The 27,332-nt window shown below is 40.1% G+C and overlaps 1 protein-coding gene across 1 annotated transcript in view; it reads left to right on the plus strand.

Moving 5' to 3' along the window:
• The window catches only part of LRRK2 (leucine rich repeat kinase 2), a 149,608-nt gene that overhangs the window by 14,787 nt on the left and 107,489 nt on the right, over nt 1-27,332 (plus strand). The window contains exons 6-18 of the mRNA XM_018552518.1: nt 2,298-2,386; nt 3,012-3,146; nt 6,837-6,971; nt 12,605-12,736; nt 16,624-16,743; nt 18,168-18,295; nt 20,265-20,344; nt 20,427-20,533; nt 20,716-20,845; nt 21,316-21,440; nt 22,517-22,650; nt 25,191-25,335; nt 26,755-26,894. Of these exons, the coding sequence (XP_018408020.1) occupies nt 2,298-2,386; nt 3,012-3,146; nt 6,837-6,971; nt 12,605-12,736; nt 16,624-16,743; nt 18,168-18,295; nt 20,265-20,344; nt 20,427-20,533; nt 20,716-20,845; nt 21,316-21,440; nt 22,517-22,650; nt 25,191-25,335; nt 26,755-26,894 (1,600 nt within the window). The remainder of the gene's footprint in view (nt 1-2,297; nt 2,387-3,011; nt 3,147-6,836; nt 6,972-12,604; nt 12,737-16,623; nt 16,744-18,167; nt 18,296-20,264; nt 20,345-20,426; nt 20,534-20,715; nt 20,846-21,315; nt 21,441-22,516; nt 22,651-25,190; nt 25,336-26,754; nt 26,895-27,332) is intronic.

The following is a 27,332-nucleotide window of genomic DNA, read 5'->3' on the forward strand; positions in this document are numbered from 1 at the left end:
CCCTGTTGTTACGCCACTGGTTGAAGCCCTTGGGTGCAATTTGCCCTGCTTGAGTATTAAAGAAAATCAGACCAGTTTCTTGCGTTATCCTGACTTCAAAAAGCTGAATTCTGTTTGATTATAAGTTGATACACTTTCCACATAATATTTAAGTTCTATACTCCTTGACTGACCAGGGGTGTGGAAATTTTTGAAAAAACTACTTGTCCAAGGCTTAAAGCGGGGGCCAAATCTACTTGTCCTTCAAAACAATCTACTTGTCCTGATATAAAAAAAAAATAGTTTTAATTAAAACTAGGGATGCACCAATACCGCTTTTTGGGTATAGAGTACGAGTACCGATATTTTGCTTTCGGTACTCACCGAGTATCGGTGCTTCCGTTTGCATGGAGCAGGCTTCCCGGGCAATCAGGAAGCCGGGCAGCGTGTAATGAGATGCTACCTAGCTTCCTGACTGCCAGGGAAGCCGACTCCATGTTGTTTGGCCGGCTTGATTGTGAATGGCTTGGAAGCCGGTTTCCCAGCCAATCAGCATCGAGCCAGCTTCCTGGCCAATCGGGAAACCCAGCGGCGAGTAATGACCTGATTGGCCAGGAAGCCGGCTCGATGCTGATTGGCTGGGAAGCTGACTTCCCGGCCAATCGGGAAACTGGGAGGCGGGTCATTAGTCGCTGCCCCGCTTCCTGATTGCACGGGAAGCTGGCACCATGTTCCCCTACGGCACTGCCGGTCAGAGGAAATCTTCCTCTGACCAGAAGTTCCGGTATTGGAGAAGATATCGAGCATTTGACTGACTAATATAAATTGGCTATTGGATATTCCTTACTGAATACACACACATTAAAGAGGTATAGCTGGCTAGATACAACCTGCCACAGGCAGAACAACTTTAACTACCTTCCGTCCATGGCCGTTTGTGAACGGCCGGACGGACGTCTGCTAGGAGCGGGAGGGCGTCTTGAGACGTCCTGCCCCTTCTCGTGTGCGGCACTCAGCGCGCACACGAGAGGGAAAACGGTAAGCATGTAAACAGCCAACGATGGCTGTTTACATACAAGCGATCAGGCGTCTCTAGAGATGCCCGATCGCTTGCAGGAGCTGCGGGTGTGTGGCATCAGTCAAAGTACCGCAGCGCTGAATACTGAAAAATGGCCTGGCCAGGAAGGGGGTGAAACACCATGGCCTTTAAGTGGTTAAATGTTTCCAGGTATAAGCAGAATATATTAAAATAAGATAATAGCTGGCTTGAAGAGCTACCGATAAGATGGCTTTTCCAGAAATGGAAATGTATAATTCCACACTGCCTGTAATAAGCAGTTGATAAATAACCAGATTCGGTGCTTGCCACTGATGATTCCCTTTGTGGGAATACTACATCAATAACGTTGGTGATGGGTATTTCTTCTTTAATCCCACATTGGCATGAATAGAAAATCAAGCCATGCTATGGTTGAATTGAAGTTTTGTAATAAGGATGGATGTAAAACTATTGTATGCTCTTAGTTCTTTTTTGGTACGTACCAAGAAGGAAATGAGACCCTATTGTGTTTGCAGATGCATCAAGGCAAATGTGCTAATCATTTTTATTTAAACCGGCCCTATCACTTTTGCGCAGTTCTAAAAACAAATAACATTTGCTTTCAATGATTTTAGAGAAGGATTCTCCTCCCGTGCTCACCTCCGGAACATTTTCAGAGCCTCTCCTATCCTTTCGCACTCCCTTCTTCGACCTCTATTGCTATCTCCTATTCTGTCTACCTTTTTAGGTGATCCCTGGAAATTCATCTGTATAAGGAAGCCTATCCCACCTCTACCTAAAAACCTAACTGTTACTTTCTCCATCAGCTCATCTCACAGTTACTACATTTTGCATCACTTTCTCCTCCCTTTTTTGATTGTAGGATAAACAGGATGACACTGCAGAAGCATAGTTGAAAGACAGTTGTCACCCAATAACTGTAGGTGCCTGAACAAGGACCATTATGGAAATTATTATTAATAAAGTAATTATGAATTAGTAATGATTGGGTTAAGACCTACTTTAAATCCTGAATTACACATTCGCTTCACTCGCACTGTTTGACAAGTGATCTGCAGAGCTAAGAATAAAACTTTATACTGACAGTGTTAAAAGGAAAGTTTGGCTTATTTAGATATGTTCAAAAGTGATCAGCTTCATGTAAATCTGTCTAAAAACATTGCAATCCCTGTGTGGTTTGAATCTTGTCTCAACAGTTTTCTCTTTTTGATGAAATTATCATAAGATCTTGATGTAGTTTTTTTGCTTTTATTTTAAGGCAAATTCTGAAAATCCTGTCCATATATGTTACAAATCATAGTGTCTTGACCAATGGACTGAAAGCTTTAACTACCATCCTTGCTTCAGGTAGGACAATTACATGTGACTATAATTGTTACCATTCTTTATTTGGAATTGAAATAATGACATGTGAGCCATATAATCTACCCTTTTTATTGCAGAAACAATGCTTTATCTGAAGTGGATGGCTGGTGGGTTGTACTCATATAAATATATATATATATATATTTTGAAAGGGGCCAACTGCTGTGTGTGTGTGTGTGTGTGTGTAATATACAGTATATATAATTTTTGAGCAAAATATTTTTGCTTATGAGGTGTGTGTATGTATGTGTCTGTAAAAATACTACTATAAAATATATATATGTATATGTTTTATAGTATTATTTTTACAGTTGGTGCTAGCTGATATTAGCTGGTCTTCTGATACTTGACTTTACCCTCTATGACCAATGCAGTGCTTCCTATAAATTAGCAGTGTGTGTATATACCAAGAATGTTTAATCACTGTGTGGAGAACAAATCTAAACTTGCTTGGAAATATCCATTCTGTATGATTCATTGTACTACTCCTGAGGTCACCTTTTAGTTTGATCCTGTGGAAATTAGGTTTTTGCTTGTGAGGGTGAGGGTGAGGGTTTTTTTCAGTTTTGATTGTCCACACTTCTAAAATATATTTTCCTTTTTATAGATGTGATACATTTTTTGCTTTTGGATAATGATGCAGACATTTTCTTGCTTATATTTGATGCCATGAAAATGTTCCCTGATAAAGAAGAAATTCAAATGTATGGATGCCAAGCTTTATACATCCTTCTAGTGAAAGGTACGCTATTTTTATTTTTTCTATATAAAGTAGGGATGCACTGATACCATTTTATTCCAGATCGAGTACTGATACTTTTCGCCAATACCAATTACTGATACCTCCCTCCTTTTTTTTTTTTCTTTCTTTTTTTTTTTTTTTTTTTTTTTTTTTTTTTTCTTGTGGCAGTGGCAGTTTTTCTAATGCAGACAAATGATTTTTATCTGTGAACCGTCCTTTATATTAGTGCATATAAGCTCATGAAGGCAAATGCCTCTGGAGTGCTTACTTCCAGGCAGTTGTGCTTTTAATTTATTTATTGCTGTGCATCTGCCATAATTGGAGTTTTGTAATGTTAGGGACCACACTATGCAGAGGAGCCTTGAAGGGGCAGTGTGGCTTCCACAAACATCTGCTGCAAATATTTGCTATCAATACCTCCTGTTTTTAAGGAGTGCCAGATATTTCTACCTGCTTTAGGTTTATTTATTTTTTTGTTTCTGTGTCATTGATAGATTTCTCCTCTAATTGTCCTGATCAGTAGTGTCACCGAGCATGAATGCGAGAGGAAAGCCAAAGTTTTCAGTTGCCACTGGAATAGGAATAGAGTGAAGATCTTCCAATGGGGACATGTATTCCCTATGACAGCTGTCTAAAGCTGGCCACACACCTTAAAATTATCTGCAGATTTTCTGTGGTAAGATGGAAAAGGTGCAACAGATTCCTCCATCTACACTTAACTGTGTGGATGGAGGAATCTCCACCTGGCCCAATCTGTTGCACTTTTTCCATCTGATCACAGAAAATCTGCAGATAATTGTAAGGTGTAAGGGCATCTTTTAGGGGGGATTTCCTTCACCTTAGAAATATATCCTCCCATTTCCTGTTGTCTACAGGCAGAAAGTGAAGGGAAATTTCTGATATGCAAAGTCTCAAAAAAAACTAATTGGTTTTAACCCTCCTGTATTCCAAAATCAAAAAAAATCTTTGTCTGTACCCAAATGTAATTTTTTTTTTTTTTTAACAGTCATAGTGCTTTCTTTTGGTGGTAATGAAACACCACTAGGCTATTTTTTACGATATAAAAAAGACTGACCTTTTTTATATAGTAAAAAAAATAAAAACATCCTGTTAAAACACTCCAAATAAATAATTCTTCATACATTGAGGTCACATGTATTTCTTTGGTAAAATAAAACAAATTAGTGTATATTATTTAGACTGTGTGAAAGTGGTAGAGGTATATAAAGTTACTGAACTGAAGTTGCCACAAAGGAATTGAAAGTGCTTCAGGGACATTAGCACAGTCTCTCTGGGACTGTTTTGTCCTAATTCTCTGTGGCTAATTTTGCAACACCCCACTACTAGTATTTAAATTATAGTGTAGAGCTTATATATAACCAACTTTATAACATCTGTTATCCCTAACTATATACAAAAAAGTGCAATGTACATACAAAGCAATAAACAACTATTACTTTCACCAGGTATAATTCCACCTTTTTCTGACCATATACAATCTTCAAACCACCTCCTGGGGGGGAATTTATCAAAACTGGAGCAGAGAGAATCTGGAGCAGCTGTGCATGACAACCAATCAGATTCTCTCATCAGTTTGTTCAGTTAAGATTTGAAAATGAAAGAGAGAGGCTGATTGGTTGCCATGCACAGTTGCTCCTGTTTTGATAAATTCCCTTCTCTGTGTTTTCAAACTGTGCTCCACCCTCGATTGGAAGACTGCTCACCTCCTCAAGTGGACCTTATCTATACAGATTCAGTCAAATGCTTAGCGCCGGTTCACACCACAAAGTCTGCGTTCCAGAGCGTTCGGCCTCTGGAACGCACTGGAATGCAAGGCGGCGCTCCCTGTGTTCAGGGACCGGAGGGGGCGTGGCGGTGCATTGAAGTCAATGGCACCGCACCCACGCCTCCCGCCCGCACCCGGAATGCAGGCACATAAGTGCCTGCATTCCGGTCCAGTGCGATCTGCAAATATAGTGGTTGCAGCATTTTTGCAAATTGCACTGGACCGGAACGCAGGCACAAACGTTCCGGGTATAGGCGATCGCATTGTGGGGGGCGTGGCTGCGGTGCCATTGACTTCAATGCAGCGCCACGCCCCGTCCCTGCACGTAGGGAGCCGGCTGGATTGCGTTCCAGAGGCCGAACGCGTTGGGAACGCAAACTTTGTGGTGTGAACCGGCGCTTAAATAGCAGAGGAAAATTCCCAAGACTGTTCTTTGCTCTCCACCGCAGAATTGCAAACCGAACAGAATAGTGTGAGCCATAAAAGCAAATATTTTTATTTAAAACACAGCTAAAACACACTTCTGTCGTGCATTATCCCGTGCTCCAACAAACTGATTTAGAAAACAAATCCAAATGTCCGTTCCTCTCTATGCTAACCTGCTAGGGACACTGGTATCGTGACTCCGTCCTCCCAAGTCCTGCTCAGCATAATTTTATCACCGGCTTTACCCTATGCGTTGCATCATTCGACTTTGTCAGGGGTTGCACTACTACTACCACTCGTAGTGGTTCCAACTTCACCCGGATATACCGCTCTGCTGGTGCTTGCTGCTGCATTTCAGTATAATGTTCAATCCTTGGAGACAAAGGAGACCTGATTCTTTTAGCAGGGAACCTTTCATCCATTGAATCGGATGTGGTTGCTAGTGCACCGCTGCTTTCTACAGGTTCATACTCTGAATATGACTGTGAGGTAACTTTGCTGCTCTCATCAGTCAGACCAAGATTTTGAAATGCCTCCTCACTAATGTACGTTTTTGGTAGTGGTTGTACTGGTACCGGATGACTGCGGTATTGATGCTGACTAGCAATCGGAACACTGCTATTAGATTTCACTGGTACTGGTGTACTCTGGCAGTCGGGGCACTGGTTCTGGTTGACGCTGGTACCTGATGACACCAGTGCTGGTGTGGCTGACAACAATCAGGACATAAGCTCTGGCTAAACTAGTAATAGATTTTGCTGATACTGGTGTGGCTGGCGTTCAGGAAACTGGTGTTGACTGATACCTTTTTTATTAGGGCAGTATTGATTAAAGATTGATGAATATTATTTGGGTTGTTGGGCTCACATTCTCTACCAGAATCACCTGTACTGAACATAGAGCTGCCCCAATTTTGACCTGATGAAAACTACCAAAAGCATACAGTATTTTAAATGTCTATGCTGAATCCCAGTCAGCTACTGAGTGTATGATGATTTGACTTTTGGGTCCGTTATGGTTTCTACTTTCTCACAGGATTTTATTTATGCTTCTATAATCTTTACTGATTTCTATTAGATTGTAAACTCTTATCAGCAAGACTCATGTTTTGCATCCAGCTCTGTTGTCATTGATACCAAAATGTTTATTGTATGTTTCTTTCTATACAGAATTGCATTACTATATGGTTTTCTGTAGATAAGATTTACTGAGGAAACAATTCCTAAAGCTACTACTGTGTGCCACCCATAACTTCTCCTTTTTATCTGCAGATAGTCTTCAACAGATTTAGACATCTGTGATTGCTGCTTTAATCTGTTGTTATAGCCTACAGGATTACACAAAGAGTATAACTTTCAGGAACATTGGCCAATTCATCTGATTTATTTTTACATTTTAGTAGTATACTTGATGTAAGAGATGCAAATTTTTCATATAATTGCCATGCAATATTTACAGCTTATTTCCTTTTTTATCAGTTCCAGAAGAACAATTGACAGAGTTTGTTGAGAGCAAAGATCATTTAATAATCTTGAAAGTGCTGGCAGAATTTAAGAATACAGAATGTGTTACTTTACCAGCTTTGCGTGCATTGCTTCCACTGGCCGGACCCTGTAAGTTACTGACCTATCCATTGGTATTTATGTTGTCTTTCCCAAATATACATTACAGTGAGGCTTTTCACAAGGTAAGAAAAGAGGTTGATGTAGTGTACCATTGCAACACCTTACTAATTATCTTGGTAAAAGTGCTCATCCTGTTGCTATTGGCGTTGATTTCTGACATTAGACTTGCTGTTGTAATTGACGGGTAACTGGTAAACAAAAGGCATGTCAACAGAGAGCATGATCAGTTTGTGATGTTTCATTGAGGAGCACACAGTCACACACAAAAAATATTTTCAGATGACAGAGTGGCTTAGTGGTTAGCACTTCTACCTTGCAGCACCTTAGTTAGATAGGGATCTTGGATTGTAAGCTTCTTAAGGACAGGGACTTGGGTAAATGTGCAGTACTTAAAGCCCTGAATTATTTCTTAGTGCTATGTAAATGCATGTAATAAAAGAACCTAAAGCTGCGGTCACATGATGCTACGGGGGTGCTTTATGTCCTCTTCTGTTTCAATCCTGTGAGAATTCCTGTGGGTGTCCTTATTTGTGTGTCCATGTCCCTGGATGCATAAAGCTCTTTCTATTGACTGTCCAGCAGTGAGGTTCTCTCAGGATCCAGAAGTGGAGTGACATCAGCATGAGTGGGACTGTAGGTGGAAGCTGGTGAGGGACCATCTGCAGGGCAGGGTTAGCAGTCCTCCGCATGCAAAAAAGGCACCAGTGAGGGACCTGGTTGGCGGATTTTATTTTAATGCATTTTTTTTTCCGCTCATTTTTTAAAATATTTTATTTGTCCTAAGTGAGGTGTTAGGGCTATATATTTATATCACATGTGTGCCTATCTGCAACAATATATAATATATGTTTGGGAGCGCTTAGTAAGAAAGTATATTGCTATCATGGAAGAACAACACAGCAAAAATTTGAAAAGTGCATCAGTCATTAACGAACAGAAACTAAAAAAACAAGCTCAGTCATGGAGGGGTTAATACTACTTTAAATGTTCTTTTGATATATACAAAAAAGAATAACTAAATGTTATTGTTTCTTTATTTGTTTTATGTATTTGCCTAAACATTTTATGTATTTTCAAGAGGCATCTGTATTCATTATATGTTTAGGCTGGGTCTTGTGTCAAATGGTACAGCACTGTTGTTACTATACTGCTCCTCTCAGCTTTCATAACTTTTGTTGGTGGTGTATTTAAAAAAAATATATATATTTGCGCATCAGTCATTGTGGTTTTATTATGATTTCATGCATTCCCTGACATACAGCCCATAATCATATAACACGTGAAAATTGAATAATCTGTAAATTGTGGGTTCAACACTTAACGAATTTTCACTGAATATAAAAACACACCCACATCACATGTAGCCTTTAAAAAAAGAAATAAGTAGTCTACTTTCGGAGGTTTTTCTTCATTCTGAACATGCCGATAACCTGACTTTCTCTAGTTTCAGTAGTTTACTAGTCACTTACCTGAAAGAAGTATACAGCCAATTAAGTCAGAATGGAGAGCTCCTGACCTGTATACATGTTAAGGCTAAAAAAGCAATGAACCCCTTGGATCAGAATAACAGCTAGAACTAGCATATTTGGGTGCTAGCAGAGGCAGCCTACCTGTTTTCCACCATTCAGATTTCCTTTAAAATTTGAGTCGAAGTTTTCGTGCATTTTTTCTAATTTAAAAAATGTTAAAAACCCTTGCTGAATGAATTATAACTTCACAAGCACATCCTAAAAATCAAAAGCTTATGTTTTGCTGCTGCCACTGTGGTTCAGGTCTGGCATTGTGTAAACTAGTATATAAAGAAGAACTTTTTATTAACCCTTGCAGTGGGGCTACCCCCACACCGCAAGGGATTAAAGTGTTCATTTGTGTCTAGGGACAAAAATAACAAAGATCTACTCACCCAAAGCTCTGAACCAGCCAGCTGCCACAGTGCTCCCTCCAGCCTGTCTCCTCAACAGCAGCATTGCAATCTTCCTCAGCATCCTCGGTCTATAAACCGTGCATTAGGGATGCATCGGTACCGATACTGGTATCAGCGCCGATACTGAGCACTTAGCAAATGCTCCGATACTTCCCCCCCCCCATACCAGAACTGCCGGTTAGAGGGTGACTTCCTCTGACCGGCAGTGCCACGAGCAAGCATGGATCCGGCTTCCTGGCCAATCCTGTTTCGCTGGAAAGCTGGCTTCATGCTGCCTAGCGACACTGTGGGGCAGCTTGGCTTTCTGACCAATCGGGCTTCCTGATTGGTTAGGGAGCCAGGCTGCACCAGCGTCGCGAATGAGCGTGAAGCGGCTTCCTGATTGGCCAGGAAGCCGGGCCAATGCTACCTCGGGATACTGGTATTGGTACTTTGTATCGGCGAGTACCTACAAAAAAAGCAATTGGTACTTGTTACCGAAAAACCGACATTGGTGCAAACCTGCAGTGCATGGAATGTGATTATTTACGGGACCTTTAGACCGCAGTGGTAGCCACACTGGAAGGGTTAAAAAAAAAATTATACTTTTAAGACATTCTGCCAGTAGGTGCTCTCATGGACGTGGCACTCGGTGAGATCTGAAATGGTTCTAGTCCTCAGTTTGAGAAATCAGGAGTTGCTCTTCAATAATGACGTCTTGATATGCACTAGCAGTTAGTAATTTGTTTTCATAAGGTTAGTCATTTGTTTAAATTGTGGCCCTTCACTTTTTCATTTAGAAGTTTTCTTTGTGTGGAAAGTAGAATGGCTTTAGTTATAGTATTCATAAGGAAGTAATAACAAGAAGTAGAAATAGCTCTGTACTGAGAATTTTTAAAGAACTGCCTTTATTGTACTGTGTGATTAAATGGGCATCTCATTTCCTTTGGTCCATTTTCTGTTATTAGAGTTTTCAACTCGCTCAAGGGTCCTTCATTTTCTAGCATATGTAAATGTTACTCGCCTTTTATCCCTATCTGCCAAACTGAATGTTGAGCCTTTAGGTTATGGAAGGTCCCATTTTTGTATCAGGTAAAGCCATAGCAGTGGTGGCCAAGATCAGCTTCTAATCTAATGTGCCTAGTAAAACCCTACAAAATGTACATCAGGCTAAAGGGTTAATTGTTGCATTCTTCAGATGATCACATATGCCATCTGTTGGGTTTTAATGTAAATTATATGTTGTCAGACTTGTAATTGAATGTTGCAAAAACATAATATTTTATCTCACCCATGCCTTATGGGAAACTCAATACAGCATATGGACACAGTAAGAACCCATTTAGACATTTCTGGTCTGCTGTGGCGCATTAATGAGCTTTATATTGAAATATGGAAAACGCCTACTTGGGAAACCGCCTACTTTTATATTTCTTTCATGTTCCTATTCAAATAGCATAACTTAAAAAATGATTTTAACCCTTTCGCTGCCAAGCCCTCCGGAACATTTTAGTTGCTTCCTTTTTTAAGTGCTTTTACGTGCTTAAAATTCCTGCCTAGCTTTCCTCGCTATGAAATGTTAAAAAATCAACTCCAGGATAGGAAAATATTATTTAAATATAAGAGGCATGTGGATTCTAACTTGGATCTTTTTGTGCTTTGTTTATTTCTTGCAGATTTGTCCATTAATCTAGTGTGACACTTTGCATCTGTGCATGAGCTTCCTGTAATAAAGACCAGTCACTGCTACTCCCTATCCTTGTACAGGATGACTGGTCTTGTATCTGCCCGCCTTGTGTAGTTGTCTGCAGACATCCTGTAGTGGGTAGACCTGCTGGGTCTCTCCCACAGCTCTTCTCTCTGCACAGACTATCTACGGCATAGTGATGATGTCATTGCTGCTTTTATATTTTAATTATCTTTGCAAAGGTTTTTGGCGAATGCAGAGTGAATTTATATCCTTTGTGGCTATTGAGGAATATATTTGAATGAAAGTTGTTGTGTCTGGAGTGCAGTTTTAAAGTGTATTTCCACTTTTGCAGTGAAATTTGAGAAACCCCTCTGTTATGTGTTCCCATTCACGTGGCATAGCAAAAAGTAATTTTTAAAAACCTATTTCTTACCTTTTTTTTAGATGTGTTGTTGTTTCTGAGCTCCTTCACAGTGATCTGTCCTCATAGAAAGACTTAGGACTGAAATGTGAGCATTGTGCTTCTCTCATTAACTTAATTAACCCCTTCATGACTGAGCTTGTTTTTAGTTTCTGTTCGTAAATGACTGACACACTTTTGACATTTTTGCTGTGTGATTCTTCCACGTCAGTAATATACTTTCTTACAAAGTGCACCCACACATATTATATATTGTTTTTTAGAGGACAGATAGGGCTACATATTTATATCACATATGTGTGTCTAACGCCTCACTTAGGACAAATAAAATATAAAAAAAGAGAAAAAAAACGTTAAAAAAAACACTTTTTTTCCCAGTTTTGATGTGTAGTATTTTTTTTACAACACCAGCACAGCTAAAAAAATGCAATAAATACATTCATTTATTTGTCCCTCATTTTATTTATTTTTTTACACATTTTTTTTTTTCACTTTTCAACTTTTTTTTAAACTTAAAAATTGTATTTGATTTATTTAATTATAGCAAACAGTCATTGTGAATTAATCTCACTGTTACTGCTTGATAAATTAATAAATTTTTGGTTATTATCAGGCTGCTTCAAACTTCAGAACAGCCGATAATAAGTTAGTGACACTGATCCTGCAGCAGTTCAGGATTCAGCTGTCACTATAGGTTTTCTGATTGTTGCAACAACGATCAGCAAACTGAAACATTCTTCTTCCAGGAATAGATACATTATAGGAATAGACACATTATGTATCTATTCATGAAAGAAAAAAAGAAAAAAAAGCCAGTATAGCTTGAGAGAGATATCTCTCTCGATCTATACGAGCTGTCAGAATGCCGGCAAAAGCCGGCATGTGTGTCCGCTTTTCTTTGACTCTCAGACACCCGATATTAAGGTATCGGGTGTCTGAAAAAGGTTAACCCTTTCATTAATGAATGCCTCTGTAGTAAGGGCATCTATTAATGAATGTTAAAAGCTGATTCTCAGCGTTTAACAGCCCTCTAAAGAAGCAAATAACTCGTCACGTACAGTGTACGTGACAAGTCATTTGGTCCCTTTGTGGCTGGACGTACAGTGTACGTCTCCCGTCACGAAGGGGTTAACATACAAAACACAACCTAGGGTTGTACTCAAATTGGCTGTGGAAATAAAAATAGATGTTCTACCAATTTGGCCGTGGAAATACACTGTGGTGGCAGATTTCAATATATATTTATTTAAATTTAGTATTCGTAGACAGTGAATTGTGTGCAAAGGTAGAGCTGGGGTTTAGTGATCATGTTACAGTGAATAACAGGGAGGGGGGAGCTGTTTACAGCCTGCTTTACAATCCAATATCGGTGTCAGACAATGTCAGAAAATGTTTAATTTGTAGGATTCAGGCCTAATAAGTTCATAAAAATGAAGAAACCCTGCAATGTGAGTCATTAAAATGTGCACATGTGTACATCTTAACTGCACCTCTATATTACCACACTAAATGCTAATCACTTACAAAGGTGGAAATGAGCTTTAAGTGCTTTTATAGAATACCACAATGTGTATATTATTTGTAGCTTTCACTTCTTTTTATTACAGCTAGCAATGTGGAAGTACTGATGTCTGGTAATGTAAGATGCTACAACATCATAATGGAAGCTATGAAAACATTTCCAAACAGTGAGAAAATTCAAGAAGTGTGCTGCTGTTTGTTCCAGAAACTTACATTTGGTGAGCATTGTGTTTTGTTGGTAGAAATATATTAAAGTTTCAGTAACTGGAGCATAAGCCATGCTACAGCCGCTAAATGTTTTGTTTTACATGCACATTGTTGCTGTTAACTGTATAAATGTTTTCTTGATTTATGTGTTGATAGTAAAAACAGGCAGCTATTTCAATTAAGAGTTCTTATTCATAAGTGCATTAACCCATAGCAACCAGCGATAATAATTGTGCTGACACCAGGCCAATCCATAATGGATTTTGGGTGTTATTGGAATAAGAACAATGTAAGTAGGTTGGAAGTTTGTGTATTCTTCAGATTGCTGTAAATGATGGTGTAACCTTACTGAAGCTATGTCCCTCTATTGTTTACATTATTTTTTCATGGTAGTGGATAGGTAGCTCAGGCACAACAGAATTTAGTTTCAGACTATTTTATCTTTCAAAAGATCACGGTATCGGCTGAAGTTACCCTTGACTCAATAAGATAATTACTAGCGACGTCCCGATACTGATTCTAGTATTGGTATCGGGGGTGATACCAGGCATTTTCAGAAGTACTGAGAACTCCTGAAAATGCCCTGATTCTTAAAGCAGAACTATGAGGTGAGTGACTGACTGAAAGTCCCTAAAAGGGCAAGGAGTCACAAGGATGGTTACAAGAAAGGTTACACAGCAAATTAAAGGAGAACTATGAGGAGTGAGAAATCACTCTTCCTCATCGTTCGAGCCGACCTGTGACAATGAAACTGTCACACGTCGGCTCAATAGATCGGGAAGGGAGCGAACACATACCATCACTCGCTCACTTCTCGATCATCTCCCTGCACTTAAAGAGAACTATGCGATAAAAAGGTTACCCCATAGTTCTCTATTAAGGCTGATACCGGCCCTTTAAATTTTTAAACCGCAGCGGCTGTCATGAGTCCCTGCGCTTGTGGCAACTTCAGGCAGCCTGCTGGGGACCTGGCAGTAGCTGTCCTTGGCTGTGCCTGTGTGGTTCTAGATCTCCTCCTTCCCGGAGCAAGCACATCCATGGACAGTCCCACACAGCACCGTACAGCCCCAGAGACGGCACCTGCCCGATCAACTCTGCACAACATGGCCTCAGAGCCCTGCAGAGATCCACATGCCGCCCGGGTGATATCGGCACGCAGCCTGGTGAGATGTATTCTGCTCTGGGGACATCTGTATTTAGCTATGGTGAGAAACTGCCCTAAAATCATCAAAAAAAAGTCACATGTCCCTTTAACAAAAAGTAACAGTAATTGGTATCGGCAAGTACCTGAGGGAAAGAACTTGGTCTTGGAAAAAGTGGTATCGCGGCATCCCTAGTATAATTACACTGGGATTTATTCTGTTTAGACCAGCTATTTAAAGCAGAAATAAACCCTCCTATCTTTTACAGCCAAGGAAGACACCATCTTTGCCAACCTCTATTTGGATTACAGTTGCCATGGTGCTGCACATTCAAGCCCATTCGAGGGCTTGAAGGTTTGTTTGAGAGCTGACATAGGCACACTGGCAATTCACAGTTGGCATGCCTTGAAAGTAACTGTTCTGGGAGACAATTAATTTAGTGGGTCTATTTCTGCTGTAGCGCTCGCCCCCGAAGGAGCTGTTAGAATATACGGGTACTTCTGTCTCACCTCTGTGATAGACCTCAGGTAATGGATCCACAGCACACCAGCACACCTTATGAGGTTTTGTAAAAGTTTTACTAAACAAATAATGTAGTATCCAATAAATGCATGAACAGGTACAACAATGGCAAATAAACAGCAAGTAATAGAAGCATTTTAAATGTGCAGATAAATCTTAAATGTCGCTGCCTATCTGCATATGCAAGCAATACTGAACTGACTAATGTAATTCTTTCAGCAAACTATGAAGGAAAAAGTATCAGTCCAAACAGACGCGGGCCTTAAACTTACTGGCCAGTGGTATTTAACTAGGCTAGCTGTTGGTGGGGCCCAAGTTCTGATTGTATGGTTGAATAGACAGAAAATCACAGTGCCCAATGGCCTCTCACCACTCTTGCAGCTTGGATTGTGGCTCCCCACATGGGTAGGTGAAAAGAGGCGGTTTCTCCTCTGCAGCCAACAGCTTTTCCAGTTTCCAGTAGCAGCAGCTTGTGTCACACAGTAGCAGTAGCGATGCTTGGAGCACGTCTCTGTAGAATCTAATCACTCAGGAAAGGGCTGGCAGGGTCTCTTTCTGGTACAGCAGTCACTGGATCCCCTAACCAGTTTATGTAGCATTTCCCACACTGTTGAAGAATCTTTCAGCTGGATCCCTCAGTAGGAGAGCAGACAGGCTCAGACACTGGAATCACATATACTGTTCAGGAGACACTGATCACAAGCAACACCTCAGGTTTTATCTCACCCCTGAGATGACTAGCAGACAACACTTCACAATACATCCAGCCACAGGCAAATCCCTTGCCGACCTGAGCGCGTTCTGAGAGAAGGTTCAGTCCCCTTTTCCTTCCAGATCACAAAGCCTCCTGGGTCTTGTAGTCCAGTGCAGCATAACTTTAATTGTTTCTTCATGTGTTAAAACTGCAACTCCCACAAACAGTTAAGCACTGCTGAGAGTTGAGCCAATCAAGTCTCTGTAGCAACATACAGTCTTAAAGCGGCATTGCTCTTAAAAGTGAAATAACAATGGTCCGCTACACTGCTTTTAAGGTGAAACTATATTTGGGGGGTTTATTCAGCCTAAGGGCCTGTGTCAATGGCCTTTGTAGTTCCATCACTGGGCAAATGCAACTTGCTTTCAGGTGTGTTCTGTTTGCATTTGGCATAAAAGTAGGATGCTTTTGAGGCTGGGTTCACACCTAGGCGTTTTTCAGCGCTGATCGAAGCGCTGAAAAACGCTCAAACAGTGAAATCCCATACTTCCCTATGGGCATGGTTCCCACCTGGGCGTATTTCAGCCCGTGGAAACGCACTGAAAAACGGCCTATGCCCAAACAAGTACAGGAGCTTCTTTGGGGCGTTTTTCCACGCGTTTCCATTGGTATTCCCGAGTGTGGCTCGGGGTTAACAAAGCGGTAACCCCGAGCCACACTTGGGAATACAGCGTAGGACTTACCTTGTCCGCGATCCCCACTGTGTCCTCCTGCGGCTGCCGACTTCCGGGTTCCTTCCCTTGCGGGCGGCCGCTTCGCAGGGGGGCTGAACTGGCGGGAAGTTGGAAAAAAAATTAAAAATCCTATCGCCAGTGAAACGCGCGTTTTACTGAACGGAAAAACGTGCTAAACGAGCAGAAAAAACGTGGCTATGCTACGCCCAGGTGTGAACCCAGCCTAAGAGTATTTGGAGTTCATTGACATGAGCGGTTTACTTGCAGATGACCTCCTTATGACATGCATTTGGCTTTTTTGTTATCATTGATTTTTATGGGGAGAGAAGTAGTACTGATGTAAACAAAAGTTCATAGACATAGCAATCATAAGAATTTGTAGCTTTTTTATTGTTAAGGCCAAATCACACCATATGCTTTGAGTTGTGGTCTATGTATTTCCAGTGCATAGACAAGGCAATTTGCCTTACGTCCTATTAGTTCAGTTCACACCACTGCACTTTAGTGGTGTCTGTTAACAAAATGTGATGTACTACACTGCAACACGCTAAAGATTAATAAAATGTCATTTTATGACATGTCATAAAGCTAGAAGAAAAAAAGAAAAGTAAACCGTGCACTGCGTCATTACAGTGCAAAAACAAGTATTAACTCTTGCAGTGTGAGGGGAGCCCCACTGCAAGGAGAGTTTTTTTTCTGTTTTCCCCGTAGATGCATTTTATAACTACAATTACCCTTTAAACATGTCCTGTCTTTCATGAAATGCATGTCTCATTAGTGGGTTGTGTTTTTCTGTGTCTTTTTAGGAAGCTTCTTCAACATTCTGGTTCTAAATGAGGCTCATGAAGTCATCATTAAGGCACTGACAAACTATTCTGCAAATCCAAAACTGCAAGCAGCAGCTTTATCATGCTTGGCTCTACTTAGTAAGTTTTATGTATGCAACTTAAAGTGTATTAGATATAACTCATTCTCTCGATCTCTCGATACAACTCAAAATTCTTACTGGCTGGGACACTATAGTATACCACTATACGGTCCATCCATGTTATTCTGACATTCATTCTCGCACGCTCTGCAAGAGGTTATATATTATATACTGATTGCACTGTTTTGTTCTTCTGTATGCATTCTCTGAAAAAGCACACTTTCTCTACATCTGTAAATTCTAGGGATACACTGAAATTTCGCCTGCCGAAACTTACTGGTCGAAAATGGCACTTTTGGCAAAATGCCGAAATAACGGTGCATCCATAGTTTCTCTCCTCCCCGCTGAAACAGCACAGCGGGGAGGAGAGAAACTGTCACAGGAGGCAGAGCGGTGCGGGGGTGGCGAGCGCTGTGAGTGGCCGACGTCTCTCCTCCCACACTGCTCAGCCTCCTGTCACAGATCAGAGGAGAGCAGTGTGGGGTGAAAACAGCTTTCAGTGCTGTCACAGGAGGGTAAGCTCTCCTCCCGCCCCGTCCCGCCCAGCCTTCTGTGACAGATGAGAGCATGTGTGAGTGGAGACAGCTGTAAGCTGTCACAAGAGGCCGGGTGGCAGTTCGGGGGAGAAGTCTACTGACAGAGGAGATCGAGATCTCCTCCCCACACTGCTCGTTCAGCCTCCTGTGACAACCGATCGAGGAAGGAGATCAGGTACAAGCAGTCGGTGATCAGCGATCAGAGTGTTTGTACATAATTGAGGACATAGTATGTTTACTGTGCCCCAATTATGAATGAATGGGAAGTGATCTACATCACCTCCTGTTCATTTATGATTGTGGTTATAGTAAAGATACTATGTCCTCAAGTTATGAATGAAAAGGAACACTCAGTATAGAGGATTCCTGTTCATTTATAACGGGCTGCAGAAAAAGCGATTCAGAACAGAGTCCCCATTTTGTTTTTCTTTCTGCTTCTTCTTTCTTTCTTCTTTCCCCGACGCCCCTAAAAGTAAAGTAAAAAAAAAAATTAAATAAAATATTTTCAAAAATGTAAAAGGTTAGAAAAAAAACTTTCAGTTTCGGCATGACCTTTTTTTAAAATTTTGTTTTCATTTCAGTGCACCTCTAGTAAATTCCCTTTTTTTTTTTTCTGACCCCTCTATATCACTTGATGCTACATTGCTTTCATCATAGCTGTGACCTCTGTGTCCCCTATTCTGAATCCTTTGGTGAAAATGCATAAATGTATGTTTTATTGCTGAAGACCTGTAGGGAAAAAGACATGCAGAGAAAAAAAAAGACGAGAATTCGAGTTTTGATCATTTTGTTCAGCTGTATTACAATATTTTGCCTGTCTGGATTTTCTGCTCTATAGCTGTTTGCATTATTCATTTTTCTGAAAACTATCTTCTTTTCCTTTTAGCTGAAACTATTTTTCTGAACAAAGACTTGGAGGATAGAGAAGATTTGGAAGATACTAGAGGACAGCTTTATTGGTTTGAAGCTTCATATAAAGCTTTAAAACTACACAAAAAGAGCACAGATGTGCAGGTAATTTAATGCATGTTTGTTGTGCTTTAATTTCAGTTAAAGTGTAGCTATACCTAAAAACAAAAATGTACTCTATTGCAGCTTAGCAGTCCTCAGATATGGTGGCTGCATTACGTTAATTTTTTCATTCTTTTCCCCATTATTTATTTCTATTTTCACCTGATGATCCTACCAGTAACACACTCCCTGTCCTAGGGTGACGACGCTGACTACACTGTATTTATAGAGGGAACCATGGTTGTCACCCAGGCTGGACTTCAAACATGTCTCCTATTGTTCATATCCATTATATGGTGGGGGATTAGTAGTTTAAAGCAGATTTTTTGTACTTGCTGAAAATGTTCTTACCATAAAAAAAAACTAATGCAACCGTCACATCTATGGACTGGTAAAACATTTTTTTTCTTATTTGTTAATTCAATTGATATTGCAGTAACATTTCACATACCTCTTTGTTGGAGTTTCTATTTTTGTCAGATCCAAGTTTTTGCATCTGGTCCTTGTTGTTGTTTTGCTTTTTTATTGTGTTAAGTACATCTAAGTCATGGGTATTACAAGAATGTGAAAGCATTGAATTGCCACATTACATCCCAGAAAGTGGTCCTTGACTGCTTTTATATACTGTGTTTCAGTAGTATCCATCTTCTTTGCATCGTACGATAACTTACACCTAAAGTTGCCGAAACCTAACAACCCAATATGCCGAGGCATATCTAGAGGCAGAGCCAGCTGTACCCGCCCCGTCCGTTCCGCCCCTCCCCTGTCACGGCAGAGAGCTGTGACAGGATCGAGAAGTGAGCGAAAGCCGGTATGTGTTCGCTCACTTCTCGATCTACTGAGCCGACATGTGACAGTCTCATTGTCACAGGTCGGCTAGAACTATGAGATGAGTGAAAAGCACTCACCTCATAGTTTTCCTTTTTAAATGTAGATTTCATTTTTTTTTTATTTTTTGTACAATTTTCAAAGTTTTCCTTCATAACTTGGTTCCTTTTTGTTTTTCCATCCAAGGGTAAATGGTAATATTGCCATTCAACATGTAAATTCTTATCTTGCTTGTTGTGTTTGGCTTTTTAAAGTAAAGTATCTTTTTAAAAGGGAACTATGGGGTAAGTATTTTTTCCCATAGTTCTCTTTAGGGTCACAGGAGGACATAAAACTAGCGTACTCCCCTAACCCAAAGCTCAGTATATCGCGAGCTATTGCCCGCAATATACTGAGCGCGCCGCAGCCGGGACAGATTCCAACAATACTGTCTGGATCCACCCAGCTGCGTGAGTAACAGTGGGCTGTGCCTATCTGGAGGCAGAGCCAGCTGTGCCCGCCCCCTCCGCCGTTCTTTCTTCCACTCAGTGCTGGAGGATCGGAGAGGGGAGGGGGAATCCCTGCGGGGAGCGGTGACTTACAGTCACCGCTCACTGCAGGGAGACGATCGGCAAGTGAGCGGATTGGCCCATGTTTCTGCTCACTTCCCGATCGATAGAACCGACCTGTTAAAGCTTCTTTGTCACAGGTCGGCTCAAACTATGAAGATGAGTGGAAATCACGCACCTCATAGTTCTCCTTTTAAGCTAGTCAGCATTTTATTTTAGTGATCACACTGATTGTGAATTTGCAAGTGTTAATTGCAATTGTGTTTTAATATTTAAAACTGAGCTCCAGTTGCTAAATGTACAGTTAAAATACACATGTGTGAATTACCATACCTTCTATAAGATTCAGTCATGTCCTTGACCTTCATTGCAACACTATCTTAGCTTGGTCGAGGAGATACTATTGGCCTGCTGATTGGACAGTAAATATGAGCAGGATCCTGAGAAGGGTTATCCTTCTGTACTGCTGTCCAGTAAGCATGTTCAGAGTAAATTAGTTAAGTGCATTAATAATTACCAATATGTCTCATACACACCAAAGGGCATTTTTTTTACACTACTATATTACAGCTTTAGCATCTACTTGTTTGTTTTAGGAAGCTGCATGCTGGTCTCTGAATAATCTGTTTATGTACCATCCTGAGCTTCATGATAACATTGGGGATGAACAACATCAGTAAGTAGCACTAAATTATTTAAAGTCTACATAAACTCTAGAAATCATTATTGAACACTAACTATATGTACAATTACATCAGGTATCCTGTACATAGAGAAGTGATGTTGTCCATGCTGATGCATTCTTCTTGCAAAGAAGTATTCAATGCATCTACAACAGCCTTGGCTACCCTTTCTGAACGTAATGGTAAGTTGGGTTCTATATTCATTTTGTTGCTCGGTGCAAAATCTTTAACGCTACCTTACCCCAGTTTGGTTAAACTATTGATTTACTTTGTGAGCAAGCACAACAGTGAAACACATGTTTGTGTATTTGTAGCATACAGAAGAATTAAAGGGAATTAAACAGTTTATTTTTTTATTTTGCAGCGGTTATTAGAAAAAATTTATTGGAAAAAGGAGTTCATATGAATGTGCTAGAAATTATGAAAAAACACCTTGATTTTCCAGAAGCAACCGAGAGTGCCTGCAGAGTATTGCTTCATCTCTTCAGTGATAGGTATTCTAAGTGCACAAATCAATCCTCTCAATCTAGATCTTGCCCATTTTATACTTGTCTGTCTTTATATAAATGCCCATGGCTTGCAAATGTATTTGTGGCTATGATCTATGTATTTTTGCATACCGGTGGGTGATTGGCTGCATTTTTGAAAATGAAGCAAAATCTATGACAACATTTCTGACTCCTATTGTCTTGCTGATGCACATAGTTTAGTTTCTCTTTCCTCTTTGGAGGCTACACTTAGGAGTCTAATAATGTTTTCAGAAGGGTCACACCACTTTCAACCAGGAGTCACATATTTTTCCAACTTGGATTCAATTGGAAAATATCAGAGTTATGATTAAAGTTGTTGGGAATTTTTTTATTTTTTAATGGAAATGGCCACTTTGCTATAAAGATTTGTTTCTAAATCCTTTTTAGAGTAAAACTTAAACTCTTTGTAAATACTTTTTTATTGTATTTTTAAGCTCTTTTAATTTGGATGTAATGACTGTAACTATGACATGTCTGATGAATGCAATGAAGAAGCACAGGAAAGTGGCATGTGTTCAGCTGGTGGCTCTGCGGATGATGCTACAGGTCATGTTTAATGGTAAGTCTTTTGCTTACTGTATTTCCACAGGTAATTTATGTGTAATAGTACATGATATGCACACCAAACTACATTCTCCCATCTGAAAGCTCACTATTGTCTTTCTTTTTATGGGCTAGGTTTAGCCACTGTTTAGTTCAGGACTTGGTGCCCATTCATCCTCTTTACTTAATTGTACAGACACAGGATCAGAGTCTACATCATGGGTTAAATGCAGCCCTCCTCAGGACACTAGGAAATAAAGCTATAAGGACAGCCCCAATATAACCTCTCCCACAAACCTCAGTTTTTTGTTTTTTGACTAGTTTAAAATTGGCAGGCGCACTTCCTCATTTGGGAAAGAAGGCTAGGAAGCTGACTTAGCTTAAAATTGCACCTGGAAGGTTCACTCTGGGTGGTGTAAAGCTAAGCAATTCCATTCTAGGAAATGCGTGGATACGAATATTGTCTTTCCTCCAGTCTAGTCTGGATCAGCATTTGCCCTTGGATCAGCATTTGCCCTTGAGACCTACAGTAGTTATCCTTTTTCAAAGACTATTTGCCTTTCACGCCTTTTGTAAAGGCTTTTGTGCAGGGTCGGTCACATTGCTCTCTCTGTATGCTCCCCAGTGATTCTATGGGATCTCAACCTGGTTCTAAGGGCCCTTCAGAGGCCACTCTTTGAACCCACAAAGGATATTCCTATGGTTGTCCTCAATCGTAAGTTTGCCTTCATCCTTCCTATCACTCTGTGAGGTGAGTTGGCGGTCTTGTCCTTCAGAAAGCCTTTCCTAATGTTGCAAAGGGATAAGGCTGTCCTGAGGCAAAGGTGTGTGTGTTTTTTTCCCTTCCATCTCAACTAGTGCATTTTTCTCCCCTCTTTATGTCCTGCTACAAAACACTAAGGGAAATCTCTCTCCTCTGTCTTCTTATGGAATGTGTTACCCAAGGTTTCCTATTCCAAAAATATGCTGGTAGGTTAATTGGCTCCAGTTTAAATTAGCCCTAGTATGTGTGTACAAATTGCATATGCACATACAGTATTGTTGTGTGTTTTTTTTTTTTAACACATTTAATGGTTAATATTTCTTTTTCAGAAAGCATGTTGAATGTAGCAAATGATACAGTGAATTCTGAAGAAACTGCTTGTCTTAATCTCCCAGTTAAAGTGATTAAGAACCAGTGTCTACTAGAAGGAACACATAAGTTAATTTTGGAAGCCCTTAACAAAGTAGGTTTAGAAAAATGTGTTATTCACACCAGTTTTAAAATATGTATAATTGTTACTCTTTGCTAATTAACCCAAGCAGTTAGTAATTCCAGAAAGAACACTATTATAAAAATTCGAACTGCTTTGTTAATGACGTGTTGCCTAACAAACTATTACACACGCATAACTTTTCTTTTGTCTTCAAATTGTGAACCTATTGATATTTTGTGGGCTTCTGCTTATTAGTAGTAAAAGACATGAACAGCCAGGTCATGCACCTGGGTTGTGCTTATAGTCCTCCATTGTACTATAGATGGCTGAAAAGATTCTTCTATTGAAAGGCTATTAGTACAGCCCTCAAGGAGAAAACCCACATTTTGTAAGCTGTATGATAAATATATACAAGATAGTAAAACGATTTGATAGGGGCTCACCTGTGTGTGAGCTTATGTCTCATGTTGGGGCATTGAAAGGATGCTTGTGTAGGTTTGCTTACGTTAGAATGCTACTGGCAACTTTAACCGGCCTATTTGTCAATCTTTGCTTCCCTGTCTTTCACATATTTATACAAAGAAGAGTGTACATTTTGTGTGTGTGAATGGATGCTGCTTCTTTAGGCTTAACCGTTTTAGTCTCCTGCAGCATTAGCTGGTCCCCTGATATCCTGTTTTAGGGTGGCTCCTTTCTCTTGCAGGGTCCTGTGGAGCCACCTTTGTTTGTGCTGGTAAGCTGTGTGTGTCTCCACAGGCATAGCAGGGCAAACCCCTTTCTTTACCTTTCCCTCTCCTCATTACCTGCTGCTGGAGACTGTGCTGTCCTTTGTGATCTTTTACTGGACATGATGCTCAGGGAAGTTAAGCAGAGAGAGAGTTAGAACACTTAGTCATCATGTTTTCTATTTGGAAACATAACTGTAATGCTGGCCATACACTGTTCTATTTTCTTTCATTCAACCAGCAGGCTGAATGAAAAAAATACAACAGATTCCTCCATCAATGCTTACAATCGTTGATCAAGGAATCTCCTGTGGTCTTCGTTTCATTCTGACAGCAGCTGCCGCCGGCTTCGTTAGTTCGAATGTTTTCCGATCGGCAGCTTCGATCATTTGATTGAGGGATGCCAGCAAAAAGGGTGCCGACAGCTGCACCCACTGTGCGAATCTTGGCCAGTTTATCAAGAACCGGCTGAAATTTGGTTCCTGTATGATTGGAAGCCCTTAACAAAGTAGGTTTAGAAAAATGTGTTATTCACACCAGTTTTAAAATATGTATAATTGTTACTCTTTGCTAATTAACCCAAGCAGTTAGTAATTCCAGAAAGAACACTATTATAAAAATTCGAACTGCTTTGTTAATGACGTGTTGCCTAACAAACTATTACACACGCATAACTTTTCTTTTGTCTTCAAATTGTGAACCTATTGATATTTTGTGGGCTTCTGCTTATTAGTAGTAAAAGACATGAACAGCCAGGTCATGCACCTGGGTTGTGCTTATAGTCCTCCATTGTACTATAGATGGCTGAAAAGATTCTTCTATTGAAAGGCTATTAGTACAGCCCTCAAGGAGAAAACCCACATTTTGTAAGCTGTATGATAAATATATACAAGATAGTAAAACGATTTGATAGGGGCTCACCTGTGTGTGAGCTTATGTCTCATGTTGGGGCATTGAAAGGATGCTTGTGTAGGTTTGCTTACGTTAGAATGCTACTGGCAACTTTAACCGGCCTATTTGTCAATCTTTGCTTCCCTGTCTTTCACATATTTATACAAAGAAGAGTGTACATTTTGTGTGTGTGAATGGATGCTGCTTCTTTAGGCTTAACCGTTTTAGTCTCCTGCAGCATTAGCTGGTCCCCTGATATCCTGTTTTAGGGTGGCTCCTTTCTCTTGCAGGGTCCTGTGGAGCCACCTTTGTTTGTGCTGGTAAGCTGTGTGTGTCTCCACAGGCATAGCAGGGCAAACCCCTTTCTTTACCTTTCCCTCTCCTCATTACCTGCTGCTGGAGACTGTGCTGTCCTTTGTGATCTTTTACTGGACATGATGCTCAGGGAAGTTAAGCAGAGAGAGAGTTAGAACACTTAGTCATCATGTTTTCTATTTGGAAACATAACTGTAATGCTGGCCATACACTGTTCTATTTTCTTTCATTCAACCAGCAGGCTGAATGAAAAAAATACAACAGATTCCTCCATCAATGCTTACAATCGTTGATCAAGGAATCTCCTGTGGTCTTCGTTTCATTCTGACAGCAGCTGCCGCCGGCTTCGTTAGTTCGAATGTTTTCCGATCGGCAGCTTCGATCATTTGATTGAGGGATGCCAGCAAAAAGGGTGCCGACAGCTGCACCCACTGTGCGAATCTTGGCCAGTTTATCAAGAACCGGCTGAAATTTGGTTCCTGTATGCCCACCTTAAGTGTTTGGGCAAAAAATGTAAAAAAATAAAAAAAATAAAAAAAAATAGTTTAATCAGATGGCACAAATTTGTGTTTGTTAATATAGTAAACAAAAATGCAAAAATAATTTTTCAATCAAATTGTTTTTTTTCTTAATTTTCAGTTTATTGGCAATCCTGCTATACAGGAATGTGGTTTTAAAGTTCTTAGCTGCTTATCAGAATGCACAGGAGCGCTGGAATTACTTTCAGAGCAGGGAGCTATTGATACCATTTTACATACAATCCAGATGTACCCAGGAAACCAAGGTAATTCCTATATTACTAATATTAACATCACAATAATGTGTTTTTACTGCATGCAATTAATTTATAATTAGTAGTTTGCAGATCTTTTGATCATTCCAGTTCACGTAAACCTGTGACAAACCTGGACAACTCAAAAACTGAGCACATGGGGAAAAAAAATGCATAATCAAGGGTTGCTCTTTGTGAAAATCTCAATGAACTTAATACATCCGAAGATAGATGTGGGCAGCTGAAATGTATGCATCTCTTCTTCTTTGCAAAAGGAAAGCTTTGCCCAATCCCTTAAAGCCTCACTATTGGACCTATAAATGGGAAAGACAGCCTCATTAACCAACTTTAGCCAAAACCTGACCAATTCACTGCTAGGGTTGCAAACTAAAGATGTGCAATATTAATTGGCATCTAGATTAATATATTTTTAGCAGGTTGCTCTTTCCATATTATTACTCAAAGCCCTTAATATGTATCTTCTTACTCGAAGTCCTTAATTTAAATTCTTCAACAGAGTTCTATATACAATGTTAAGTTTGTTGTGAAATACATTTTAAAAGAAAAAACAGTGGAAAAACGAAAAAATTGGTAACGGTCTGTCTGCCTGCCAAACATATAGAAATCAGGAAATGATAGTTTTAAGTTGTTCTTCATTAATGTTAAGGCTGTCTGATCATTTTGTGACGGCTGGAGCTTGGAGGATCGGCGAGGTACATATTTGCCCATGTCGGTAGCTCGGTATGGTCATCAGGCTGCAATTTGCAAACGCTCCCAGAAGATGCGACTGGCTCAGGCGGCCATCAAACCACGCCCCCTGTCTGATCATTTTGATCTGTGTGTGTTTTTTTGTCTTCTTTTTTTTTTTTTTACTGAAGGTAAGTAACCTGACTAGACATTTTTCATCATTCTCTGTTTTGCCTAGGTTTGTGAAAGATTTACATTTACAAAGTGGTAATTTGTTACAACTTGCTTTGTGTGAGTTTGAATCCCACCAAGGATGCTATCTTGGAGCTCCATGCTATATCTCCATGCTATCATGGAGTTTGTAGGTTCTTTGGTTGCTCCAGTTACCTCCCACAAACCAATAACATACTGGTATGTTGATTTGCTTCTGCTCTACTGTGACTTAGTGTGGTAGGAAAATTAGATTGGGAGCTACGTTGGTGCAGGGACTGATGTAAATGGTTCTAAGTATTTGTCAATTGATGACTATGTAAACAAAAAAAGGCGTCTCAATACTTTTGGCAATATAGTGTACATTAAATAGGTCCTTTCTGCCATTTTACAGCAGTTTTACCATCCTAGAAGTTGGCTGTCGCAAGGATCACATAAATCTCTGGCAACACTTACTGGTTTTGGTTTTGAAAATTGTGTCTGTCATATTTGGATAGTTGCTGTGATCCTAAATGAATGCTATTTATCTTCTAGAAATCCAGTGTTTTGGTCTCTATCTCCTGTCATATTTGGTTACAAGAAAAAACTTGTGTATTGCCACCATGCACCTTTTATCAAGTCATCTGGTTTCCACATTACAACGGTACAAAGATGTTGTCAGGATTCAAGAGGAGGTATGCTTTGGTGTTTTAACATGATAGATATACAGGTGCTGCCATCTCCATCTTCTTTCAAAAGTTGCTAGTTACCTACCTGTTATACTCATCCTTTGTCTTCACTTATTAAGTCAAATGCTAGGTGCCTGCACAATGCCTTTGTAAAGTGCCTGATTTACCTTAAAAACTGGGTGTTCTATAACAGGGAAAAACAACTAGTTGTCTTTCTCGCTGTACACTTGGGCCCCATCATACACTTCAGGTAACTGGCAGTAGAACGTGTGGATTGTACAATGACTAGGAACAGAAGTGGTCACTTTTGGTATAATACACCTCCCGTTACTACTGATAGTTTACTAATAAACTGTCCAGGCGCAGTCATGTATCTTGCCTATGGCTGGACTGGCATGCTTTGCTAATTGGGCCACTGAACTAAAACAAGGGTGCAGGCTGGGA

The sequence above is a fragment of the Nanorana parkeri genome, unplaced genomic scaffold (assembly GCF_000935625.1).
Source record: "Nanorana parkeri isolate BGI_ZX_2015 unplaced genomic scaffold, ASM93562v1 scaffold90, whole genome shotgun sequence".
Taxonomy (NCBI): Eukaryota; Metazoa; Chordata; class Amphibia; order Anura; family Dicroglossidae; genus Nanorana; species Nanorana parkeri.